A 23814-nucleotide genomic window follows, 5' to 3' on the forward strand; every position below is an offset into this window, starting at 1 on the left:
GCATATTTTTCACTAATTCGAACCATCCTTTCTTCTAACTGGCCTTACGTAGGGAAATTATACTCAATGTATCAGGCTGGATATAAAAAAGGGTTCATGTGGTAAAAAGTAGAAGAGATTACCCCCTAAGAATTTTTTAAAATGGATTCTGGTTTCAAGATACAATTAAAAAAACTTTCAAAAACAGTATGTGAGTTAAAAATAAATCTTAATTTTATCATGATTTTCATGTACTGTTTTTCTCATTAAAAATTTCTTTCTCCTAACCCATGAAATAAATTTTCCCCAACAGTTGAACTAACTTTAAAATATGGACTCTATGATCTGTTGATGTAGACTGTGGAGTAATATACAGGATACGGATTACTATACAGTGAAGCACTAATAAAACTGCTCTATTTGGTCAGGCCTCCCATGTTCAGCTAGGCTGAAAACAGAAATTCCATTAAATCGCCATGGGCACTGCAATTCTAGATAACAGAACTGTAATTTTTCTTTTGGAAGTCAAGGCAATGAATAACTTTGCATTTGCCACTCCTTTTGCCTTCAAAACTGACCTTAACTCCCACTTCGTCCACCTAGCCTTCCTTAACCGACCACACCCACTGTATGTAGGTACCATGTACCCAGCACCTGGTATAATCCCCCTGTGGTGATAGTAAAGAGCATCCCTAGAAACCAGGCACTGTACTTGGTGTTTGACATATGCCATTTCATTTGAACCTTGCACGAACAGTAAGAGGCAGGCATCGTTACGGTTTGCAGGTGAAGAAACCAAGATTCGGTAACTCGGCTAAAGTGATATGGCTGGAGACCTGGAATGCAAAACTGCCTGCTCCACAGCTGGCTCCCAGTCACTCTGCCACACTGCCTCGGTACCGGGAGTTACAGCGCGCATCACTTTGTCTTGTGAATCACTGTTCAGGGAACACATTTTGTCTGACCAACGTGTACACTGTGTGGGGTTCTATACATAGTGGACACTGAATAAATGCTGTATTTTTACTGATAAGTTTGATGACCTTTGTCTTCCTAGGGCATATGGAACCCTGAAACTGCATATACTCACTGTGTCTAGGCTACTGCCCGATTCTTATAGGAAAGGAAGGGGAAGCAGCAGCAGTCCTCGTGGCAGGCAGAACAGGAAGGTGCAGAGCAATGCCCAGTTTGCATAAGGAAAGGCTGAAATTGGAAGCTACGCACAGAACGCTGGCAGCGCGCTGTTGACAAACAGAGAGGGGGCAGCAGAACTACTTCACTGACGAGGCTGAAGTGGCTCACCAGATACAATTCTGGCTTAGCAACGACTCCTAATAGGTAATTCCATCATGCATTTCGTGTATTTAAGTGTGAAACAAAAGTCCCTATTTTAAATTTTAAGTGATAAGGGAGAAAAACGATCAAGAACTTTTGTCTTTTACATAGTAACTAGAGATTCTTGCTCAAACCCCACTCAGTTCAGATGTGAACTGGGCATCAGCAAACTACTCAGTATAATAAACTGTTCCTGTTCCAGCTCTAGTACAAAAGCTGGAGGATAAAGAACAGATTGTGAGAAACAAGAATACAGTTGTGAGGGAAAAGGAAAATAAAAGTATTCTTTTTGCTACCAATGACTTCTTTTGGTCTTCTATTTTTTTCTAAGTATATTTTATTGATTATGCTGTTATAGTTGTCCCAATCTTCCCCCTTTGCCCCCCTCCAACCAGTACCCCCCTCCCCTCCAATAATCCCACCCCACATTGTTCATGTCCTTTGAGTTGTGTATGTTAAGTTCTTTGGCTTCACCCTTTCCTACACTATTCTTAACATCCCCTGTCTATTTTGTTTCTACCAATTATGCTTCTTGATCCCTACACCATTTTCCCCATTTCTCCCCCTTCTCCCTCCCAGCTGATAACCCTCCAAATGATCCCCATACCTGTGATTCTTTTCCTGTTCTAGTTGTTTCCTTAGTTTTTGTTTTTTAGATTCAATTGTTGATAGTTGTGAGTTTGACATTTTAGTGTTCATAGTTTTGATCTTCTTTTTCTTAAATAAATCCCTTTAACATTTCATATAATAATGGCTTGGTGATGATGAGCTCCTTTAGCTTTACCTCGTCTGGGAAGCACTTTATCCACCCTTCCATTCTAAATGATAGCTTTGCTGGATAGGGTAATCTTGGTTGTAAGCCCTTGCTTTTTATCACTTTGAATACTTCTTGCCAGCCCCTTCTTGCCTGCAGAATTTCTTTTGAGAATCAGCTAACAGACTTACAGAAACTCCTTTGTAGGTAACTCTCTTCTCTTGCTGCTTTTTATCTTTAATCTTTGCCATTTTATTATGATATGTCTTGGTGTGGTCTTCTTTGTATCCAACTTGTTTGGGACGCTCTGTGCTTCCTGGGCTTGTATGTCTATTTCCTTTACCAAATTAGGGAAGTTTTCTTTAATTATTTTTTCAAGTAAGTTTTCAATTTCTTACTATTTCTTTTTTCCTTCTGGCACCCCTATTATTCAGATTTTCGTACGTTTAAAGTTCTCCCAGAGGTTCCTAAGCCTCTCCTCACTTTTTTTTTCTTCCATTCTTGTTTCTTCTTTTTGTTCTGGCTAAATGTTTATTTCTTTCTTTTGTTCCAGATCATTGATCTGAATCCTGGCCTCCTTCCCTTCACTCTTGTTTCCCTGTATATTTTTCTTTATTTCACTTTGTGCAACCTTCAGTTCTTCTTTATTTTTTGCCATACTCTATGAGTTCTCTCAGCATCCTCATCACTAGTATTTTGAACTCTGCATCTGGTAGGTTGGATATCTCCATTTTGTTTAATTCTTTTTCTGGGGTTTTGTTCTGTTCTTTTATTTGGGCCATATTTCTTTGCCTCCTCAATTTGGCAGCCTCCCTGCATTTGTTTCTGTGTATTAGGTAGAGCTGCTTTTACTCCCTGTCTTAAGTCGTGTGGCCTGTGTAGAAAAGGCACCTATAAATTGTGTGGGGGTGGAGCCTTAGGTAATTGCCAGGGCAGGGCCACCTGCTTCACTGCTTTGTGGCTCTGTGTGTGGTGGGGGGCTCAGAGAGGTGACGATGCCACTGCCTGGCTTCTGGCAATTTGCCCAGCTCTCACTCAGTTTCGAATCATTTCACCCACTTCTCGTATGTAACTGGTGCCCTTCCAGTTGCTGCCCTAGGATTTGCGTATGTTCTAAGACCATGCAGACCCTTCAAGCGGCAAAAATCTGGCAGTTTCTTCTGCCACCCCAACCCCCATTGGTTTTTAGTCAGAGGTAATGGGGATTTATCTTCTGGGTGCTAACACCCTGGACTATGTGGTCTGGCCTGGGGCTGGGATCACTCGCACCCAGGTTATCCCTCCCAATTTTTATCTACCACATGGGAATGTGGAACTGTCTGTTCTGCAGCCACTGTGGCCGCTGTCCAAGCCCCACCACCTCTCTGCCTCGTCTCCATGACTCTGCCCCTCTTACTCGTCTGGATAAATGTGTTTTCTTTAAATCCTCTGTTGTTGGACTTCCATATAGCTTGATTTTCTGATGGTTCTGGTTATTGTTTTTGAGATCTGGTTATAATTCTTTCTATGGTTGTGTGAGAAGACAAGGCATGTCTATTTATGCCTCCATCTTGACTAGAAGTTTCCTTCTTATGGTCTTTTACACAAGAGCCATATCTTTAAAACGTAAGTAAAAACTCATACACACTGAAGAGTATTAATCTGCCTGTCCAGGACGGTAGCCACAAGCCACATGTGACTACTGAGCACCTGAAATGTGGCTCATCCACACTGAGATGCGTAGTAACTATAAAATACATACCAGGTTTCAAAGACTTAGTACAAAATATGTAGAATAATTCAATAATTCTTATATTGATTACATGTTAAAATAATATTCTAAATATGTTGTGATAAATAAAATGTTATTAAAATTAATTTCACCTGTTTCCTTTTACTTGTTTAATAAGGCTACTGGAAAATTTTAAGTCATCTGTGTGGCTTACATTATATTTCTGTTGGATACTGCTGGTATAAAATATGATATGGAAAAAGCAGGGAATGAAAATCTCAGTTGTGATTCAAGAGACTGCTAAGCTTTGTCAGTCCTTCACAACAGCCTATTATAGAAAGCTCCACTTTCCATGAGATGGGCGCTTCTGGAATTCTATAAACACAGGACCTAGAGCCAGACTAGCCTGGGTTTGAATCTGATCTCTGCCACTGACCAGCTTTGAAGCCAGTCACTTCCTAGCCACAAAGTCTTGAGTATGTGACTTAACAACTCAGGGCCAACGTATCTCCTAATGCTATTATGAGGGTTAAATGCAATAATATAAAGAGCCTAGCATTTTAAATGGTAAATTATTACGATCCTCCCAAGAAAATTTCTGTGACATGCTTTTAACATATTTTGGTGTCACTGTTTTTTTTGTTTTTTTTTTAGAAAAGGACTAGTAAAATTAGTGGTCTTGTGGGTACTGTTTTTAGACTTTAGCTTCTAAATTTTAATCAAAAGGAATATACTTTTAGGAAAGATGATAAAAATCTTCACCTTTGAAGAACTTTAAGAAGCATATTATTTTCCTGGAAAGTTTAAACCAGAGTGTTGAGCAGGAAGATCAGTTTATACTGTGAAATAGAGGAAATTCTGGTTCTACAACTCATCATCAGGAAATTCATTTGACATCTCTGCAATATTGATTTCCTCATTTATCGAATGAAGGATGACTAAATGATCCATGAAATCCCCTTATCACTAAGACTCTTCTCAACAATGAATCTGGAGGTTAAACGTAAATTTTCTACATACCACTTTCAAGGCTGTCTAGCCTACCAGTACATGCTTCTTTCTCACCATTCCCTAGACTACGCACATTTTAATAATGAAGTTTTCTGACAATATTCCATAATAACTCCTTGCCCAAGATCTTTTACCCATGAACTTCCATAAACTCATTCTTCCCCCTACAACCACCTCTTCTCAATGTATCTACGTATATATCCACTTCAGTATACATTTAGAAGCCAGTTAAAAACAAGAAAACTGTTTCTCTCAACTCCAGGTTCAGGTTTACCAGCTCTCATCTGGCAGGCACTCACATGGTTGCTAACTGACATGGTTTTGTTAAACCCAGAAAAGGTATGTAGCAAAATGAATGTGACACTCAATTTAACGTTAAAAGTCACCAAAATGATCTGCAACCAATTATTTGTGAATTTACATGCTGGTTGACTGGTTAAGTTTTACTGGGGTAATTGTGGACAGGATCTCTAACTAGGAATTTTATATTAGTTTGTTTTCTGATCTGAGGACTGAATTAAGTATCTCCAGCTTTGCCCTAGGGAGGCATGTGACTTTAGGAAATTAATTTTGCTTTCTGTGACATAGTTTGCTTATCTCTAGAAGAGAATTAATAATCATCACATGCTCAAAGGCACTGTGTGACCTCACCAGAAAGGCTCAGTACATGCTTAAGCTATCAAATTTCCAACAGGCAGATCTCACGGTAAGAGCTGATATTTTAACAACAGTGTCAAAGTAAAATTTTAAAGAGGTAAGGAGTTTTGAAGGCAAAAAAGAAAAAAAGAACCAAATGCCTCACTGCCACCCGATGATAGAGTATTTTTTCCCTCCTGAAAAGCCTGGCTTCCCCCTTGCTAAAGCAAGCCACCCTGGACGCTTCCTTTACAGTTAGCACAATTCTATCAGCTCCTCAAGGAGAAAATGTTAAGGTACTGCCTTCATATAGGAAAGCAGCACTTTTAAATCACCAACAGTTGAATTAATATCTTTGATTGTTTTTTCAACAAAAGGTGATGTAAATTAGAGGTTTTAGAGAAAAATCACTCTTCAGGGCACTTAGGGCACTGTCTGCTGCACTACTGGTCAAGAGGATGTGAGCTGGGGAAGCAGTAGTAGAGTCGTACAGTAGCTCTACCACTGTTGTTATGCTTGTACCATGATATACAACAGCCTCAACAGCATGGGTTCCTCCGTTGGGCACATCTTGTTCAGTACAGCCCAGGTCCTGTCCAGCAAGAATCCATGCCGTTCCCTCTTCTTTCTCAACCAGACTGCTCCAATGAGCCTCAGACAGTGCAGCCTGCAGTGCATACTCTTACCTCCATCCTCGCCATCTTTTTACCGCCTCCCTGCCCCTCCAGCCAGTGACCATCATGAAGTCCTTCCTGAACCCAGGCCCAACCCGAGCCCCTTTCTAGTGCGCTGCAGCAAATAAGCCCATTTATGAATGTGAAGTTAGGAGGTATTAGCCTTCCTGAGTGTGCCCAGTTATTAAAACAGAACCATGAATACACTAAGAAAATAAGGCTCAACTTCTGGAAAATCTTGTCCTATTCAGTTCTCTTGGACCTATGAGGAACAAGCAAATGAAACAACAGTTCACGTTTCCTATGGCAGTCATTAAAATCAAATAAAACAGCACTCCAAAAGATACACATGCTCGCCGGGGGGTGACCCTGACAGCTGTGTACTTCCTTCCTGGGAGCCAGGTGTGTTTGAAATGACAGCAAACGGGCAATTGCTATTTCTGCAGCTGATAACAATAAACCCTGCAATGAAGGACATTTCAAAGCACCCACCTTGTTGAGGACATCTCGCTGGCAGCCAAGATAAAGATAGGGAAGAATTCGGGTTGGCCCAATGTTGGCAACAGGTAAGCAAGGCTGAGAAATGCAGGTAGGAACTACAGTGGATTTTCCTTCACAGAGGCCAGGGAAACAACAGGAAAACTCAGCAAACCCACCTAAGGATAAATAGGATAAAATTATGCCATGCACAAAGGTAAAAATTAGCCTCTGTGAACTACTCAAATGAAATTGTTTAAAAAGAAAAATCATCATGGGGATGTAAAGTACAGCACAGGAAATGTAGTCAATAATATTCTATTAATTGTGTATGGTGTCAGATGAGTGCAAGGTTTATTGGGATGATCACTTCGTAAGTTATGTAATGTCTAATCACTGGGGTGTACACCTGGCACTGATACATTATTGTATACCAACTTTAATTGAAAAAAATTTTTTAATGATTTAAAATAAAATGAAAAAATCAAATGCTGTACAACTGTAATACAAAATAATTCTGAATGTAAACTATAATTAAAAAAGAAAATATTAGAAAAACTATATTTTTATGTTACCCTTTCTGACTTCAAATCTTATAAACGTTTTATCATTTTCATAATATGTAAGTACAGCAGTCCATGTATGCAATTTATAAACAAGTAAATTTAGAAAGAAGAAAAAAGAAATATCAAATCCCGGCTACACACGTGGAAATACACCTCTTCCTGTCTGCGTGGCTGACCCTGACACACAACCCAGCGCCAAGTCTTGGCTCCCAGGGCCACAGCAGGACACGCAGGCCCTGAGGGCACTCATCCAAGATGACTGTCCTCCTCCTCACTCTTCACTTCCACATGTCCTGCAACATCTGCTGCCTGCTCCCCTTCCCCCCACCCTGTGAATGCTTTTTGTAGAGTGTAAAGAGGACTCAAGTAAGTAGCAAGTAACCACGGCAAGACAATTATTCACAGAAGCAAAACAGGTGTATAAAAAATGTAAACTGGGGTCAGAAGACATTTCTTCAAAATAAAATTCATCAAGTTAAAAATTCTTCCTGGAATTAAGTTTAAATCTTCCTACTGTACAGGATTTTCATAGCAAAGGTACCAGAAACATACTCAGCTCTACTTACAAATCTTATCTATGTTGAGTCCTGGATTCCCTGGGCAGTTAGTCAAGGCTCCCATAGTTACTACTGATTCCTGGGGTCTCCTGTTCCGTTTGCTGAGCACTAATAAACAAGTGCTGACAGACCCTAACTGGTTAGGGTACACGACAGCTTTGTGGCAAGATCCCTGGACTCAAAATGATTGCCCTTTCTTCCTAGTCCTGTTCTTACAATGATCTGCTCCATGACCCCCATTAAGTCACAATCTTGCCACTTATTAACTAAGAGAACTGTCCAGTCAAAGGAGGCACTCTCACCTCCTCTGGGGGTGGGGGAAAAAAAGAAGGAATGAGGCTTTCACTGGATTTTCCAATCTAAATATTCCTCGCTATTTAAATCCACACCTAGGAACCCAACAGATTCTGATACATTGTCACATACATTTCTTGCTATCCAAACCCTCACTTCTCACTAAGTTCGAACTTGGAAACCAAAGATATTTGGATCACAGAAAATACTTGTATATTTTTAAAGTATTGAATTAAAAAACAATTAACATGTTAAGTCTTATGAGAAGACAGGACATCCCCACTTTTACCTCTTCAATCAAGCCTTAAACAAGACCCTAAAACCTTGTTAAATACTTATGAGATCCATAAATCCATATCCTTGAGTTACATTCTATTAGCATTCAGTCCACTTCCAGAAGGCACACAAAACACACCCTCAAAAACTGCAGAAGTGTAGTTTTTGTATTAAGTTTGACTCAAGCACAATCTGCTAGACTCCTGCATCTACTGTCTGTGCCTCGGTATAGGTTCCACAACGCAGCCAGCTAGGATGGCAGGAAGTCCGTGACAACTAGGCCACCTGCATTCCTAGCCTTCCACCTAACTGTCTGCACTGTTTACGTATAAGCAGTGTGCCTTCTAAAGCTGTTAAGGTAACCTGATGGGAAGAGTGGGTGGTTCTATTACAGAAACCCCAAGTTCCTTTGTATGACAGATGAGGCCTCAGGATCTGTATCTGCAGTTCCATGGTTTCACTTCTTACTATTTCCAACCAGGACCTCCAGCTACACAAAACTCTGTTATTTCACACTGTCATGCTCTTCTCTCATCCAGGAACACCCCTCCCCCACCCCTGCCCACATATGCACCACAGCATGCAAACCACATACGTGAGCACCACGATCGTGCAGCACAGGAAGTAAGAACACTAGGCTCTTGAACCCAAGTTCATATCCTAGCTGCACCACTTTCTGGTTGTCTGAGTTGGCAAGTTATTCAAGCCCTCCTGGTTATTAGTCTCCTTATCTATAAATAGGGATATTGATTATTCTTTTCTCATAGAATTGTTGAATGCATTAAATTAGTTACTACATCTAAGTACTCCGTGCTTGGCACACAGTAAGCACCCTAACAGGTTATCAAGGGTGACTACTTTAATGTAGTGATTATACACATTTAGGACTCAGCCTCATCCATGAAGCCTTACTCCAACCTTGATCTACATCTAGTTGTTTTAACTTCACTGTGTTAGGATTCACCAGAGACACAAAGTGGAAGGGGAAAAAAAGCAATCCTTCTAAGGTTACATTTCCCTAAGTGTGCCCCAGAGCACTGGTGCCCTGCAGGAAGTGGACCAACGGGATACTGGTCCAAAAAGTAAGAGAAATACGGCATATCACATGTCCCTGGGAGTGTCACAGCACACATTAGCATATTAAAAGCTCCAAAGAGTATCTCCAAAGAAACTAGTTTAATTTTATTGAATTCAAATAGATTCCCAAACTTATTTGATCATGGAATTCCCCCACGCATCCCCACTCCCAAAATGTATAAAAAGCTAATGCTACTCACACATAGGAAGTGCTACACTAGGGCCATTGCAACTCCTGGAAAAAGTCCATTACTGCAAGTACAGTCCGCAGATAATCTCCAAAAAGGGGTCAGCCAACACTGGCATATACACGTGAGTGTCACTGCTTAGGATTGATCATTTTGTTTCCATTGTTGTTTTGTTCCTTTTCAGCCTAATTGTATAGTACAGTTATTTAACGCGAGGTTTTCCCCTCCCAAAGTCGTTCTTGTAACAAATATTCAAGCATCTCATCATTTTTTGCCTACTTTATACCTACCCAACAAATAACTGACAGGCACTATTTTGATTATAACTTAACTGTATGAGTTTAAATTTTAACTTCTATTAACTTCTGTGGTTCTGATATTCTTCTGAAGAACTGTTTCCATACTTCTTTTTTTCTATTTTGGCTCTAAAACAGTTCATGGGATGGTCGCTCACTTAAATTCAACAAAACAATATTCCAATAAATGTTCTCAGAGAAAAGAGAAACCAAACCATCCAAGGAAACTGCTTGAATCCCATTTTAAATGTATAAGCAATCATACTTACAAATAATGTAAGTAATCAGAATCATTGAACATTTACTACATGACAAGCATCGCTCTAAGCACTTTACAAGTATTTAATCAACCTTTACAACTACCCTACGAGGTAGGTGTTATTACTTCCATTTTACAGATTTAAAAAAGAGAGGTTCAGAAAAACAGAGGGTACTAACTAGGATATGAGCCCCAGAAGTCTGGCTCAAGACTGTACTCTCAATCTCTGTGCTATGTCACTATGGGATCAGCTCTCTCTAGGATGGGGACAGTCTTGCTACATGGAGTCCTCCCCAGACCAGAGGTGGTGACCTGCCAGGTCTTGATACCAGGCTAAAAATGGCCATGGGCCTCTCCCAAACTGATGGAAGGGACTTGCTTCCCCAAAGCCACATTGTTCAAAAGCTTCAATGATAGAGAAAAAGGGGAAGAAGGTCTGACAGGTCCAGAGACACAAGGAACTCTTTAAATGCACTCCACAGTTTAAACAGTCACTGGTATATTTTGGTAGCAAAGCTGAAGCCATGTCTCAATGGCTTTTAGGCCACCCTCAGGAAAACTTTCAGAGGGCATACAATTCTGCAACCACCATAAGCTGAAGGTCAGCCTGGGCTGTTCCAGGTCCAGCTCCATCATGTTAAGTACAATGGTCCTAAGTCCCTTTAACTTCAGTGAATCTCAAAAGTGAGTGTGGCTTCTAGAAAATTCTAAGACAGAGAACAGAAACAAATGAAAGAAACTTATATTCAACCCCAAAACAAAACCTGAAAGGCAAACAAAACAGCAGTAACACATTGTAAAACACATGATAAAACAAAAAGAAACTTCTCTTTCACAAATCTTTTCAACTAACCTCCAGCACAAACTAGAACAGCCTTAAAATATTTAGTGGATTTCGTTGAAATCAGAGCATTCGTTTGGTGTTCAGGCTGGCTTGAAATGTCCCAAACCATAGTTCTTAGTCATCTGCAGAAAACACTATCCTTAGGGCCCCGGCCAGGTAGCTCAGTTGGTTAAAGCGTGTCAGATACACAAACGTTGCAGGTAAAAACAGGACCCAACCAATGAATGCATAAATAAGTGGAACAACAAAATCAACATCTTCCTCTCTCTCTCAAAAATAATAAACAAAAAAAATTTTTTAAAACCACTACCTCAGCCAAAGGGCACATTTTCCCTGATCTTTATCTATGACTATGTTCCACTTTGCCGACATCCTCTTTCACTGACAGTTTTTTCCATTCACTGACCTTTCATTCATTGTTGTACTCCAGTGACCCCAGTTTCATTTCATTAATTAACAACAGATGAGACACTGCCTGATTTCCCCAAACCCTTGAAAAACTATTTGTGGCCTCAGCAGCAACTCAGCTTTGAAATATGTCTAAAATGTTTCTCTCTTCTTACTAAATCTAATAAAAAGAAAAGTACGATTCATTTATGAAAACTTATTGTTACAAATGGCTTACACAAAACAAAGAGGCATCTTATCTATCCTTGTCATAGCTCTGGGCTGTTGCACACGCTCCACGTTAGGTTACATTACAGAAGACACAATATCAGTTCATTATCCTCCTTTGTTGCCCATGAAAAGCAGTGCTTAATAACTGATAAGTGTCTTGAAAAAGTTAAAAAATATTTTTAAAAAGCTGTTCAAGGACTTGATTAGCCAACCAATCTTGCCAAGTTTCTTCTGTCCCTAGATTTTACGCTGTTTATCATCTGGGAATGTAGAAAATAAAACCTCGTAGAACCTATATGTGCTCCCATAAGACAGACCTGAATCTAGGAATGGCTATAGCTGCTATTCCCCATTATGCTAGAAGTAGTTGTTCATAGGAGGAAGACACATATGCAGACACCCTGTCCTGTAAAGAAATGAGGATGGGAGCCTGGCAGACAGAGATACGCACACATAGTCGGCCTCTGCAGATTTGGGTGGACAGGCAGACAAACTGCCATGTTAAAATTCGTATTTCTGTTAGTTGGTCTTCCACAAATCCAACCAGTAGCATGCATGTTTATAAATAAAAATATGTATATTACTTTGAACAGAGAAAACATTTCATATAGCTTAAAGGCATTCATCACTCATATGCCACTTTATTCTAATTCAGCCAAGAAAAACTCCTTCTAAGTGCACCTCCTTCACAATTCCAATCATAAACACCACTTTCTGTGAACACCATTCAGTTTTTAGAGGGGAAAAAATCTGCCAAGTAAAATAAAACACATATCACAAATGTACTAAACAATTCAATTAGTTGCTCTTTTCTCTTCCCTCTGACACTTGCAATTAGTTATAAATCACAATGTTTCTTCTTAAAATGAAAGGATATTTACATAATAAACAAAAGTAACACTTTACTACAGCTTAGTGAAAGTCGCAAATTCTAAAAATGGATCCCGATCCTTTTAGTTAAACTAGAGATGAATGTTAATTCCATTACTTTAAATGGTTCCCTGCAGGGAGAAACAGAACTTCTCTGCTGAAACTTCAGTTCAAATGGGTCTGCAGAGCTGCTCCAGGTGGAAAGACAGGCAACTCCCCACCCCCATGGTGTGAATGGATTCCATGCCTCTATACAGAAATAGTATTATAATAAGTCACATGAAAATTTAATTTCTGCATATTAAATAATTTTCACATAACTTATAATGTCATAGTTTTAAATATAGCTGTCATGTCATTTAATCCTTTTATAAAACAAAGACTCCCTTTTTGTGACATAAATATAACCCATTCATTTATTTATTCAAGAATATATGTAGAGGATTTAAGTGGAAGTAAACCTGCACCTGTAAAGTATAGTTCTCACCTTACTGAAAATAAAAATTTCTACTTTGCTACTACTACACAAAGGAGACAACCCAAATATTAAAAACTAAAATGTTGAAATGAATATCTCACAATAAAGTGTTTTAATTGTTACTAAGAGTTAGTTATTTTCTGCTTTAGTCTGAAGTGACTGATTCAGGCAACTTTGTTCTATAGCTACTTAAAAACAGACTAAAATATGGTTACAGTTCTTCTAAGGTCAGCAGACTGTACACAAAGGATTAAAACTGGTTAAATAAAATGAAAACAAAAATAAAGGCAACATAATTTTGTACCTCCAAAGAACGCAAACAAAACTGCGTAACTGGGATGTTCCAATGCATACAGGTTGGTCTGGATAAGTCAAGCATACAGGTTTGACAAGTCACTTTTAGAAGGGTAGAGAGCATGGCATGTTTTTCTCAAAGACACTAGCATCACTCCATCTATGTTCTATCTACTCAACTCTCCACTGAGCAGCACTGAATTGGAGAAAAATCCCAAACGATATAAAGCATTACTTTTAATCTCTTATTCCACTGCCCCATCCACTCGAGAGGAAAGTGAACAAATAACCATTTCCGTAGAGACCCTCCAGGAAGTCTAATAAGTAGCCTATACCTCCTAAATCATGTGCCATTAAATAACACCTCCAAAAAGCTCGCTCTATATTATACAACTCCATCACCTGGCACAGTTGGCGAATGGGAAATTCTATCTAATCTAATTTTTGAATTAACACAATTTCACATAAACCCCAAATGAATTAAAATTTTCAAAGTGTTATCGTAAATCACTAAACACTGAAATAATGTAACTTACAATTTCTTGTGATTTGTAATATCTAGATCTTATTATCCCTCAAGACAACATTATCTAGAACAACTGGCAAAATCCAGAACTGTCATTTAGTAAAGAGTTCTCAGAAAATGTAGTGATATTTTTACTATTTTACTGATATTTCAAATTGGCAATACATAATAACTATGCCCAGAAATTCCTCCTCTTTAAACACACACACAGCCACGTAGGACTCTTTAATAAATGCCCTCAAACAAAGATTGGCCTGAAAAATGCAACCAAAATAATCAATCAAAAGGAATAGAAATATGGCCAGAATCTACCACGTGGCTGGATAAAATCAAGTATGAGAACCAGGTTCACTGACTGGTCGGTCCTCTAGAGTCTTTAAACACATGAAGCCAAGAGCCAAGTGAAGAGCATCCTGGGACTTCCTAAGGAAGAGGAATTAGAAGGCCTCAGTGTGGAAGGAGGAGGTTATCTGCTCATTTTCACGTGAAAATCAAAGATTTCCAAGTTTGTATCTTTGGGCTTCATGTCCCAAACTCCAATCTAACATTTCTAATCCCCTTTGGTCATTTTCACGCCAAAGACTTAACTGACTCTTTGAAAATAAATCCGGGGACTTCCGGCCAAGATGGAGGCTTAGACGGACGCGCTAGGTCTCCCTCTACAACTAGAGAGGAATACAACTACTTCAAAACAAAGGATAACTAGAAATTCCAGAAAATAAAACTACACGGGAAGCCCAACATATGAAGTTATAAACCAGCGGCGCCCTTTGGGCAGGTAAGAGTTAAAGTGGGCAGTGCTGTTTGCGGTCGCACCTGGGACAGCGGCGGGGAGAACAACCCCGGCTGCAGTCGAACTCCCGGCAGCTCGCGACCCCAACGCTGGGAGAAGCAGCCACCACATCGCCTTGAACAGTGAGGCCCAGGGGGGCGGGAGGACGGATCCCGGTCTCCTAGCGGAATAACTGTGTGAATCCATCTTGGACCCCCGCCCCCAAAGAAAGCGCCACAGGGCTGCGAAATAGGTCACGGACAGGCGCCGGTCGCTGGATTGTGACGACAAAGCACCACGGCACAGCAAGAAAGGCTGCCGAACGGCGCCGGTCGCTGGGTCATTACGAGTACACAGGCACTGCCCCCTACAGCCGGCCCAAGAAAACAAAACGCATCTGTCAAAATGAGGCAGACAACTATAGAAATCCCGGTGGCACAGCTCACCAGGCAACAGATGGAGAACCTGACAGATGAACAGATAAGAAACCTGTCAGAGGCTCAGTTCTGGGCCATTGTTATCAGGTGGCTTACAGAATTCACAAAAGATCTGGAAAAAGATGAGAAAGAAGCGAAAAACATCCATAACGAAAGGAGCAAAACCACATACGAGACAGATGGTGAGGAAAAAAAATCCAGAGTTCATTTCAACAAACCGGAATATGGAGAAGGAACAAGCAGTCAACCAATGCAGAGAGAGGAAATGGGAAGCAACAATGAGAGGATCAGAAACCTCTGGGACAGCTATAAAAGGCCCAACATAAGAATCATTGGTTTGCCAGAGAGCGAGGAAGATGAACTAGAACTTGAAAAATTGAGTGAAAATATAATAAAGGAGAACTTCCCAGACTTGGGGAAGGAAATAGACTTACAGGTCCAGGAAGCACAGAGAGTTCCAAAAAAACTGGACCCAGGGAGAACCACTCCAAGACACATTATAATCAAAATGTCAAAAATTAAAGATAAAGAGAGAATCTTAAAAGCAGCAAGAGAGAAGAAAAGAATTAAGTACAAAGGGGTCCCAATTAGACTATCAGCTGACTTCTCAAGGGAGACCCTGCAGGCAAGAAGGGACTGGCAAGAAATATTCAAAGTAATGAAAATCCAAAACCTACAACCACGAATACTTTATCCAGCGAAGCTGTCATTCAGAATAGAAGGACAGAGAAAGTGTTTCCAGGACAAAATAAAACTGAAAGAGTTCATTAGATCCAAACCACTGTTATATGAGATGTTAAAGGGACTGGTTTAGAAAAAGGAGGATCAAGACAATGAAACCTAAAATGAAAACTGCATTACAAGAAACAACAGAAGCTAGGGAATTGAAACAAAGGCAAAACTAAACAGGCAACGAGAGTGGAAAAGAACTATAGGTACGGGGAACATATTGGGGGGAGGTCAACAGGGAGGGGGAGTGGGGAGAGGGAGGGAGATGATATAGGAATTAAGGATCATGGTAGGAGGGAATGGAATAGACAGAGAGAGGTTGAGAAGAACTGTATGCACAACTAATGGACATGATCTAAAAGGGGGGGACAACTGGAGGGAGGGGGGCCACCGGGTGGAGGGGAGCAGAGGGAAGGGAAATTGGCACAAATGTAATATTATAATCAATAAAACACATTAAAAAAAAAAAAAAAAGAAAAAAAGAAAATAAATCCGAAGCCACGCCTCCCTCTCTTTCATTCTGCATCCCTGCTCACATTAGCCCACCCCCGCCCCCACTCCCAGGCTCTTCTACCTGTCCCTGCCTTTCCATTTTCCCGCCACCACCCCAGTTCTGGATCTTTGCACCTCATTCTCAATAAATCCAGGAACAGCTCTCTCTGGGCCACTTGTCCTTTTTCCAACTTGTTTCTACTCTGTGGCCAGATTAAGAACCCTAAAATAAAGTTTTGATGTATTCTCTGCTCTCAAATACAATAAAACCCAAAATTCTTAGTGAGACATTCAAGACCCTTCATAATCTATTCCCAGTCTATGGTCTAACCTAATATTCCCTTGCCTTTGGCAATTCAGTCCTTCTACTCCCCATTTTATATTTCTTTCCAAACCACAGGCAAGCACAAGCCACACCTCTTCTACAGCAGTATATTCTTTCTTTTTTTTTTTACTATGACCAATAAAATAATTTTTTCATTAAAACCCTCTTTCTGTACACCTATATACACTCACCACTGAAACAAATTTCACAATACCATCTTCCCTTACTATGTGAGATGCTCTCCAATAGTTTCAATTCTATTCAGTTGCATTTAAAAAAAAAAAAAAGTTTCCCTGACCAGTGTATCTAGATATGGTCTTGCCAACTTAGAACTTCTATAAAATTTATAGCAATCATCTGGCAATAAGTATTTACCACTGACCTGGAATTGAATTATCCTTGTGTGTGTGTTGTGACCTCTTATTTCTCCAGCTGTAATACATTGTAAATTCCTTGTGGATAAGAATTACGCACACTCCTTTGTTTGTAATCACCTCAGCATTTAGCACAGTGCTTGGCACATAATTAAAATTCAATATGTGTTTATTGAATCCTTCCTTGTTACAGTGAACAGCTGTTGATGGACGTAAGTCTTGTATAGTTTTGGTGTTCAAAAGGACTTCCTGACTCCATTCAAAGCCAAAAACTATGTTGGCATGGGTGGGGGCCCAGATTCTGCTTCCTATTCCCAGCCCACAGTGCCCTAGGAGACTCTCAGAGTGAGAGGCAGCACAGGGCGAGAAAAACATTTTTCTACACACATTCTCAGTGTGCCTCTGCCTTATCCAGGGACCTTTCTATGAGCGGTGGGGAGAGACACATTTTATCTGATGTCCCCAAGTCTAGATTCCAGTAACACCTCCATGGCTCAGGGAATCAGAAGCACATCCCTGAAGAAAATAAGCAGACCAATTACAATCCCCCCCCCCCGCCCCCACAGTGAGGAGGAAGTGGCTGCTGGATACGTCCACAGCGATCATCAGAGGGCACAATAAGATGAGATTATCGATCAGGAAGTAATGCTATGAGTCAAGAGGAAAAAGGAATATGAGTCTGGTCTCTGGAGAATGACTCTTAAGAATCAAATTTGACTAACTTGTGAAGTGTCCCTGAGTCACCGTACAACTCATTTCTCAGGCCTTTCTACTGAAGCTGAAAGCTTTCCATCTACCCTGAAGCAGGCTCTCCTGTGGACCACTTCCGGGTATACCACTCTATCAACAGTCCTCCTCTTTGGCCAACTGCACACCTCCCTGACGACTTCAGAGCAGTGAGGAAGCTGACTGATACCTGTTCACAGGGATTCACACATCAGGTCAAAGGGACATTTACTGAGCACCTAGTGAGCTGGACTCAGTGCTAGGGGATGGGGACAGTGGTAGCCAAAACAGAGACCCTCTCTGGAATTAACAAAATAATTAGATGAATAATTAACTAATTACGGCAGGTGGACAAAGGAGTGTATATAACAGCAGAAACCATAGCTAGGGAAGGCCTGGCATCCTCAGTGAATCCAGCGGGAGACGCCGAGGTGAGCAGGAGAGAGGCCCAGCGAGGCTGACGCCGGCCTAGAGCCCCACAGAGAAGAAGGCCTGAGGAGTGGGAATAGCAAACAAAAGCAAACGGAAGCTTAAAGCAGTTAGAGATGAAGCTGAGCAGGAGCCAGCCACTGCAGGGCCTTGTGAGTCAGTTAAGAATTTCTGAATCTATCCTATGAGCATTGACGAGTGATATAATCAGGATTACACAAAAATATAAAGTAAAAATATAACTTGGCTGCAGTGCAAGTAACGGATTGAAAGGTGGCAAGACAGAGGATGTGAGAAGGCTCCTGGAGCAATCTGAGGCGGGATGCTGTTGGCTTGACTTAGCTGGTAGCAGAAGGAGAGGAGCAGAGGACGGAAGAACAATCCCGCGACGGGCATCTCCGTCAGATCGCTGATGGCCCGCAGTGCCCACCATAATAAAGTACAAATCCGTCCTCCTGGTTTAAAGGGCTTGCATAATTTGATCTCATTTCCTCTCAATTCCCATTTCTCCCCTTCACAAAAACATCCACTCTAGTCTCTTGCTGCCCCCTAAAATCAATTTATTTCTGACATTTTTTAAATCATGCTTCTCTCCTCAGTTAGAAGGCCAAGGCCCCTCCCCACCCAAGTCTTATTCATCTTTCAAGTTTTGATTAAAATGTCACTGCTGTAATCAAATCTTCCCCAATTTCTGCAGACTACTGAGAGGCATCCCTTGTCACTATAGCCCACGGTTTAGCACGTGATCACATGCTTCTCTGTGGCATCTACCTTAGGTGTACTTCCCCAAAATTAACTGCTAGGTTCTCAAGGGCAGGGGCGAGCTTTTGCTTTTCTGGTATCCCGCCCCCCAGAACCCAGCCCAAGTCCAGCCCCGGGAGCGCCTATCGAACGCTGCAAGGCTGACTGAATGAAAAAGTGTGGACCTGGCGTTTCTCCAGAGCACACAGATGACACAACTGGGGCAAGGGAAGACTGATGTCACCACCATCATCTAGGGTGCTTTTGTTTGCCTTGTGCAAAATATCAGGATGAGGAACTGAGGAACTATCTTTAGCCTGCTCTGCAGTCCATTTTTTAACAGGACACAGCCCGAGGCATTATGTCAGCCACTGGTAGCTGGGAAATGACATAAACTGGCTTACCGCACACCGGCAAGTAGCAATTGGAGAAAAGATGATCCAGCTTGGACAACCTCATGCAAACGGAAGCTCGGAGCAGGGCCAGCAAATACACGGCAACCAGTGGGCAAAACAGCACCTGTTTTTAGTCTGTTTTCAGTGGGTCTCAGCCACTGCGGCTCTTTAAACACGAGAACAGCCAATTCCTGAATTACTGTAGTACTTTTACTGAAATCCGTTAGTATCACTCTCTTTTACCAAGAGGATTTGAAATGAACTGACTGAAGATCTCCCTTCTGCAGGTGAAGGGACAGAAGAAACGCCATGCTAGATAACAGAACTGATGATAAAAATCGCAGGGACAGCAAAATCTATAACCAGAAAGATCAGGTTTTACAACACTTCCATTAGAAAGAATAGTAATTGATTCCATTAAACCAAAGCTATACATTTATTACACAGAACCACTGACTGAATCCAGATCCCCATTCAATTGAAGACGTGTAGAGTCAAATACATTTTCACTCCTAGTCCTAACTACCCTAGCAAATCTAACTCAATACAAAGAAATGTGTGTTTGGCTTTTAACCACAGCAAACATTAATCTAAGGCCATAGCTGTGTTCAGAGATTAAATGCTTATGAAAGCCCTTAGCACTGTACCTAACACTGTACCTAATAGTAAGTGCTTAATAAATGTTACATTTAGAGCTATATATGTCAGCATTAAATAGATTACTCAGACTTATCTGATGATCCCCTTTGGCTAAAATAACTTAAAGCTTTACAATTTTTCATATACAGGCTATTTTTATACATTGCTCAGTCCACAAAATGTGAAGTAAGAGCATGACACAATCCACAGAGCCTGAGAGAGAATCACCATAATAAGAGCCTTTCAGCGGTAGCCTGGTCTGAAATGGGCACCCTTGACTCCCAGTCCAGCCTTCTGATGAAGTTCCAGGAGACTCTGGAATTACTGTGGATATGGGCCTTGGGCACACCAGGAGAACAGTGTGGGCTTGGGAGAGTCACGCAAGGGCTCTGTTATTTTCCTCACTTGTAAATGAAAGGGCTGAAGTGTGTGATTCATTTACGGTTTTTTGCTGGAGGGCTATCCTGTGCCTCATCACAGGATAGAAATTAGTGCTGTATAATTTTTCTTTTTAAGTATTGTGGGTTCCTTCTGCTTTTACTCAGAGCTACAACAGTAAGGAAGAGAAAGAAATAGTAGAACAGAATTTTTCATCTGTAGGATGACCTCTATTTTTACTAAATTAACCCATTTATTCTCTTTTCTCTGTTAGCAAATTCAGTCATCTTTTTCTTCTATTTTATTTTCAGTCTGGCACCCTTAGAAATATAAGAGACAATGGCAAGTACAATAAAATGATACACAATAAATAAGTAAAGGCCAAGAAACAAAATTATTTTTTAAAGGTTAACAAGACCAAAAGAGGTATCAGTACATTAATATTGGCGACTATTTTGTTTTCTAATAATTAAAAAAAAAAAAAGATTATTGCCCTGGCTGGACAGCTCAGTCGGTTAGAGCGCCATCCTGATCCACCAAGGTTGCATGTTCCCTCCCTGGTCAGGGCACAGGGCACAGGGCACATATAAAAAGCAACCAATGTGGACAATGGGGAGGGATATGATTGTGGGAGAGGGGGTGGGTTGGGTGGGGGAGAGAAATTGGGGGAAAAGGGGACAACTGTAATTGAAAAACCAAAAATAAAAAAGAAAATTAAATTAAAAAAAAAAAAAAAGCAACCAATGCATGCATAAATAAGGGGGACAACAAACTGATGTTTCTCCTTCCCTCTCAAATCAATACATAAAGACTACTGACACCAAGATTTCACAGGCATTATCTAATATGACCCTCATGATAGGATGCTCAGTTCTAAAGTCATTTTTGTGAAGCACGTCTGTCACATCTATTCTGTCTTTCTATTGATTCAAATTCTTAAGTCTTATTTTTAAAGACAGTTTTGAGATGGTATACGTCTTTAACTGTGCTTAATCAATAACTGACTTCGAATTACTTTTAAAAGGTGGAAAAATGGTTTTGCTATTACCTATCCATCAATGATAATGGAAAACTTTCCAAAGACATACACATCCATTATTTTTTGCTAAGATGATGCTACTGGTAAATAAATCTTTTAATCCTCATGGGGTAAAACCATGTTACAGTTCGGTCTGGCTTAGTATTGGGTGGCTTATGGCTAAACAGAACAATCAATTTACAAGTTAATAGGTATACAACTTCCTTAGACTGCTCTCAAGTCAATGGATTCAAGAAAGAACTTATATTCTCCTAGGAGTGAAGCTAGGTTTCTAGAGCTGTTAGCTCTTATTAAAGTTCAGTATTTAAGGATCACCCAAATTAGCACAGTTTAATTGCAGAAGTATTTTCATTAAATCTTAAAATCATACTTAAATCTACTTCCAGATGGAAATATTTTCATATAAGGTATTTTCCCCATAACAGCTATATGCTTGCTCTGTCTGAACAAATATACTTTGGTATTTGTTTATTTCAAAACAATCTTCAAGTTTTGCTCAGCTTTCAGATTAGTTTCATTACTGCCTAATACAATCATCAATAGTCTAAACTAATAAAATGAATCATACGCAATGTAAATATTATAAACCTATGCGCAAGCTCATTTATATAGCAAATATTTATTAAAAACTTAAGAAGTGCTAGTCCTTGTAGGGAACACAAAGATGAACAAGACGTTGTCCTCAACTGAAATAGAGAATCCAGTTGGGCAGTTAAGCTAATAAATAAAAAAGATAAATGACAATATAAAGTTAAATAAGATCTTAAGATAAAAATGAAAGGCTTGGGATAGTATGTGACTATCAAATTAGTCGTTTTGTTTAGAACATTGACTGGGATCAGAAAAAGGGAAAGCTGTTCAGTCGGGGATCAAGGTCTTGGATGAGAAGAGTCACAGATGTGGCCAATATACACAGAGTTCATGGCAGACCAGCTTCTAAGTTTCAAAATGAGAAGACTTGGGAATCCGTTCTCACTGATATTCAGCTATCAGAGGCTAGCCCCGTCCCCAAAGCAGGACCTGGCCCCAATTAATGAATGAAGCCCACTGCGTTCCAGGACAACTTTCCCTAACCTAACCCCCCTGCTCTTCAGTAAACCTTCATTTTTCGTGCCCTTGTAACTATGTCCTATAGGTAAGTTTGGGTCTCCTCGTGTTTGAGGGAAAGAGCTCATTCTGATGCTTCTATCGGTTACTTGGGGAGGTCCTCTTGTTCCCCTTCTCCAGAGTCATTTTTCTCTGGGTCAGGGAGCCCTGAGAAACTGAATGGACTTCAGGCCTCAGTTCTTCACTTCCACGTCTAAGGAGCATGAACACCACCTCACATCTCTGAGGCTCTCTTCTTGAATAATCTCAGGGTTGCTGAAAGTTCTAAATTGATGGAGAAATCACTTCAAGAAATCACTTTGCCTTTCTATTACCATATCCAAGTGAGGCTGACAAGCATCTCTAACTGCTGAAAACAACAGGGGTATTTTGTGGTGAAAACCACCTCTAGTGACCTTTTAATTTCCTGCAGCACCTGTGAGAAGCTAGTGTGCTTTTTCTGCAATTACTCCCACAACCCTCACGAAGCAAAATATTTAAGAAACACTTGTGGATATGTCCTTCTTTCTCATATTCCATGAACATGCTCTGACCAGCTGAACCTTGACAAAAAACAGGAGCCAAGAGTTGATGGCCATACCTTTCCAAGCATTCTCTTCCCCTTACCCCAGTTTCTGTCCACTCTGTGGAACAGATTCATTAACCAAGGGAACTTCCAATTGGTCCGAACTTTTCAAATGGCTGGGGAGACTTTTATCCATCCAGACCCTTCTCTTAGGTGTGGTAAGAGATCTGGCTGCTCAGAAACTCTCAAACAAGGCAATTCAGGCTCAGTCCCCCAAGCCGCCTCCTAAGCCAAAAGAAATACAGGACTGGAGAGTGTGGATGATGACACGGTGCCATCAATACATTCACTGTGGTTCCTGGTGCTGCCTCAAGGGAATTGCGTTTAAGCCTAGGAAACATTTCCTGCATGAAGCAAAGGTGTCGAGGAGCTCGGACTTAGTGTGTTATTCCTTATGTCCCTAGGGTTGACCTAGCTGATCAGACCGAGTGCTTTTTCTTCCTTGCCTAATAAATGCCCCTCCCAAAGCTACTCAAGACTGGTAAGAACCTTCCCAAGTAACAAAGGCGTGCTTTTTGGTAAAAGGGGAAATGGGCATATAAGTAACAAAAACACTTCAGCTAGAAATCCAGCATGAGCTCATTCTTCCACAGGAGTGTCCTCTTGGCCAAGGGTCAAGTCAGAGCCCCTCATCGGGAAAATTGTCTCAAACAAGATTAAGGTGAGAGGTGGGACAATCACTTAGCTGAGAAGCACATCTTGGTGCACCTTCTTTGGGAAAAACTCTGGTCCCATTAATGGATTCTAAGGCAAAGTTCCTCACAGTGGCTACAAGAAACATGAAATGAGTTCCTAAACTCACCAATCTAATTTGGTGGAACCTAACAGTTGTCACATTTAACACAGTAAATACTCCCAGTAAAAGAATGTGCCTATCAACAAAAACCAACACCTAATACTATAATTCTCAGTTACAAAATTCTGAAAACCACATTCTAAGAAAAAC

The 23814-nt window shown here is 40.6% G+C and overlaps 1 protein-coding gene across 4 annotated transcripts in view; it reads right to left on the minus strand.

The window, feature by feature from the left end:
- DUSP16 (dual specificity phosphatase 16) overlaps nucleotides 1-23814 on the minus strand; it is a 98782-nt gene that overhangs the window by 15047 nt on the left and 59921 nt on the right. For all 4 annotated transcript variants that reach the window (XM_090272858.1, XM_090272859.1, XM_090272856.1 and 1 more), the window contains one exon: nucleotides 6593-6756. In XM_090272858.1, coding sequence (XP_090128984.1) covers nucleotides 6593-6756 — 164 coding nt within the window. The remainder of the gene's footprint in view (nucleotides 1-6592; nucleotides 6757-23814) is intronic.

Source organism: Furipterus horrens, unplaced genomic scaffold, assembly GCF_987537825.1.
Source record: "Furipterus horrens unplaced genomic scaffold, mFurHor1.1.pri manual_scaffold_4, whole genome shotgun sequence".
Lineage (NCBI taxonomy): Eukaryota > Metazoa > Chordata > Mammalia > Chiroptera > Furipteridae > Furipterus > Furipterus horrens.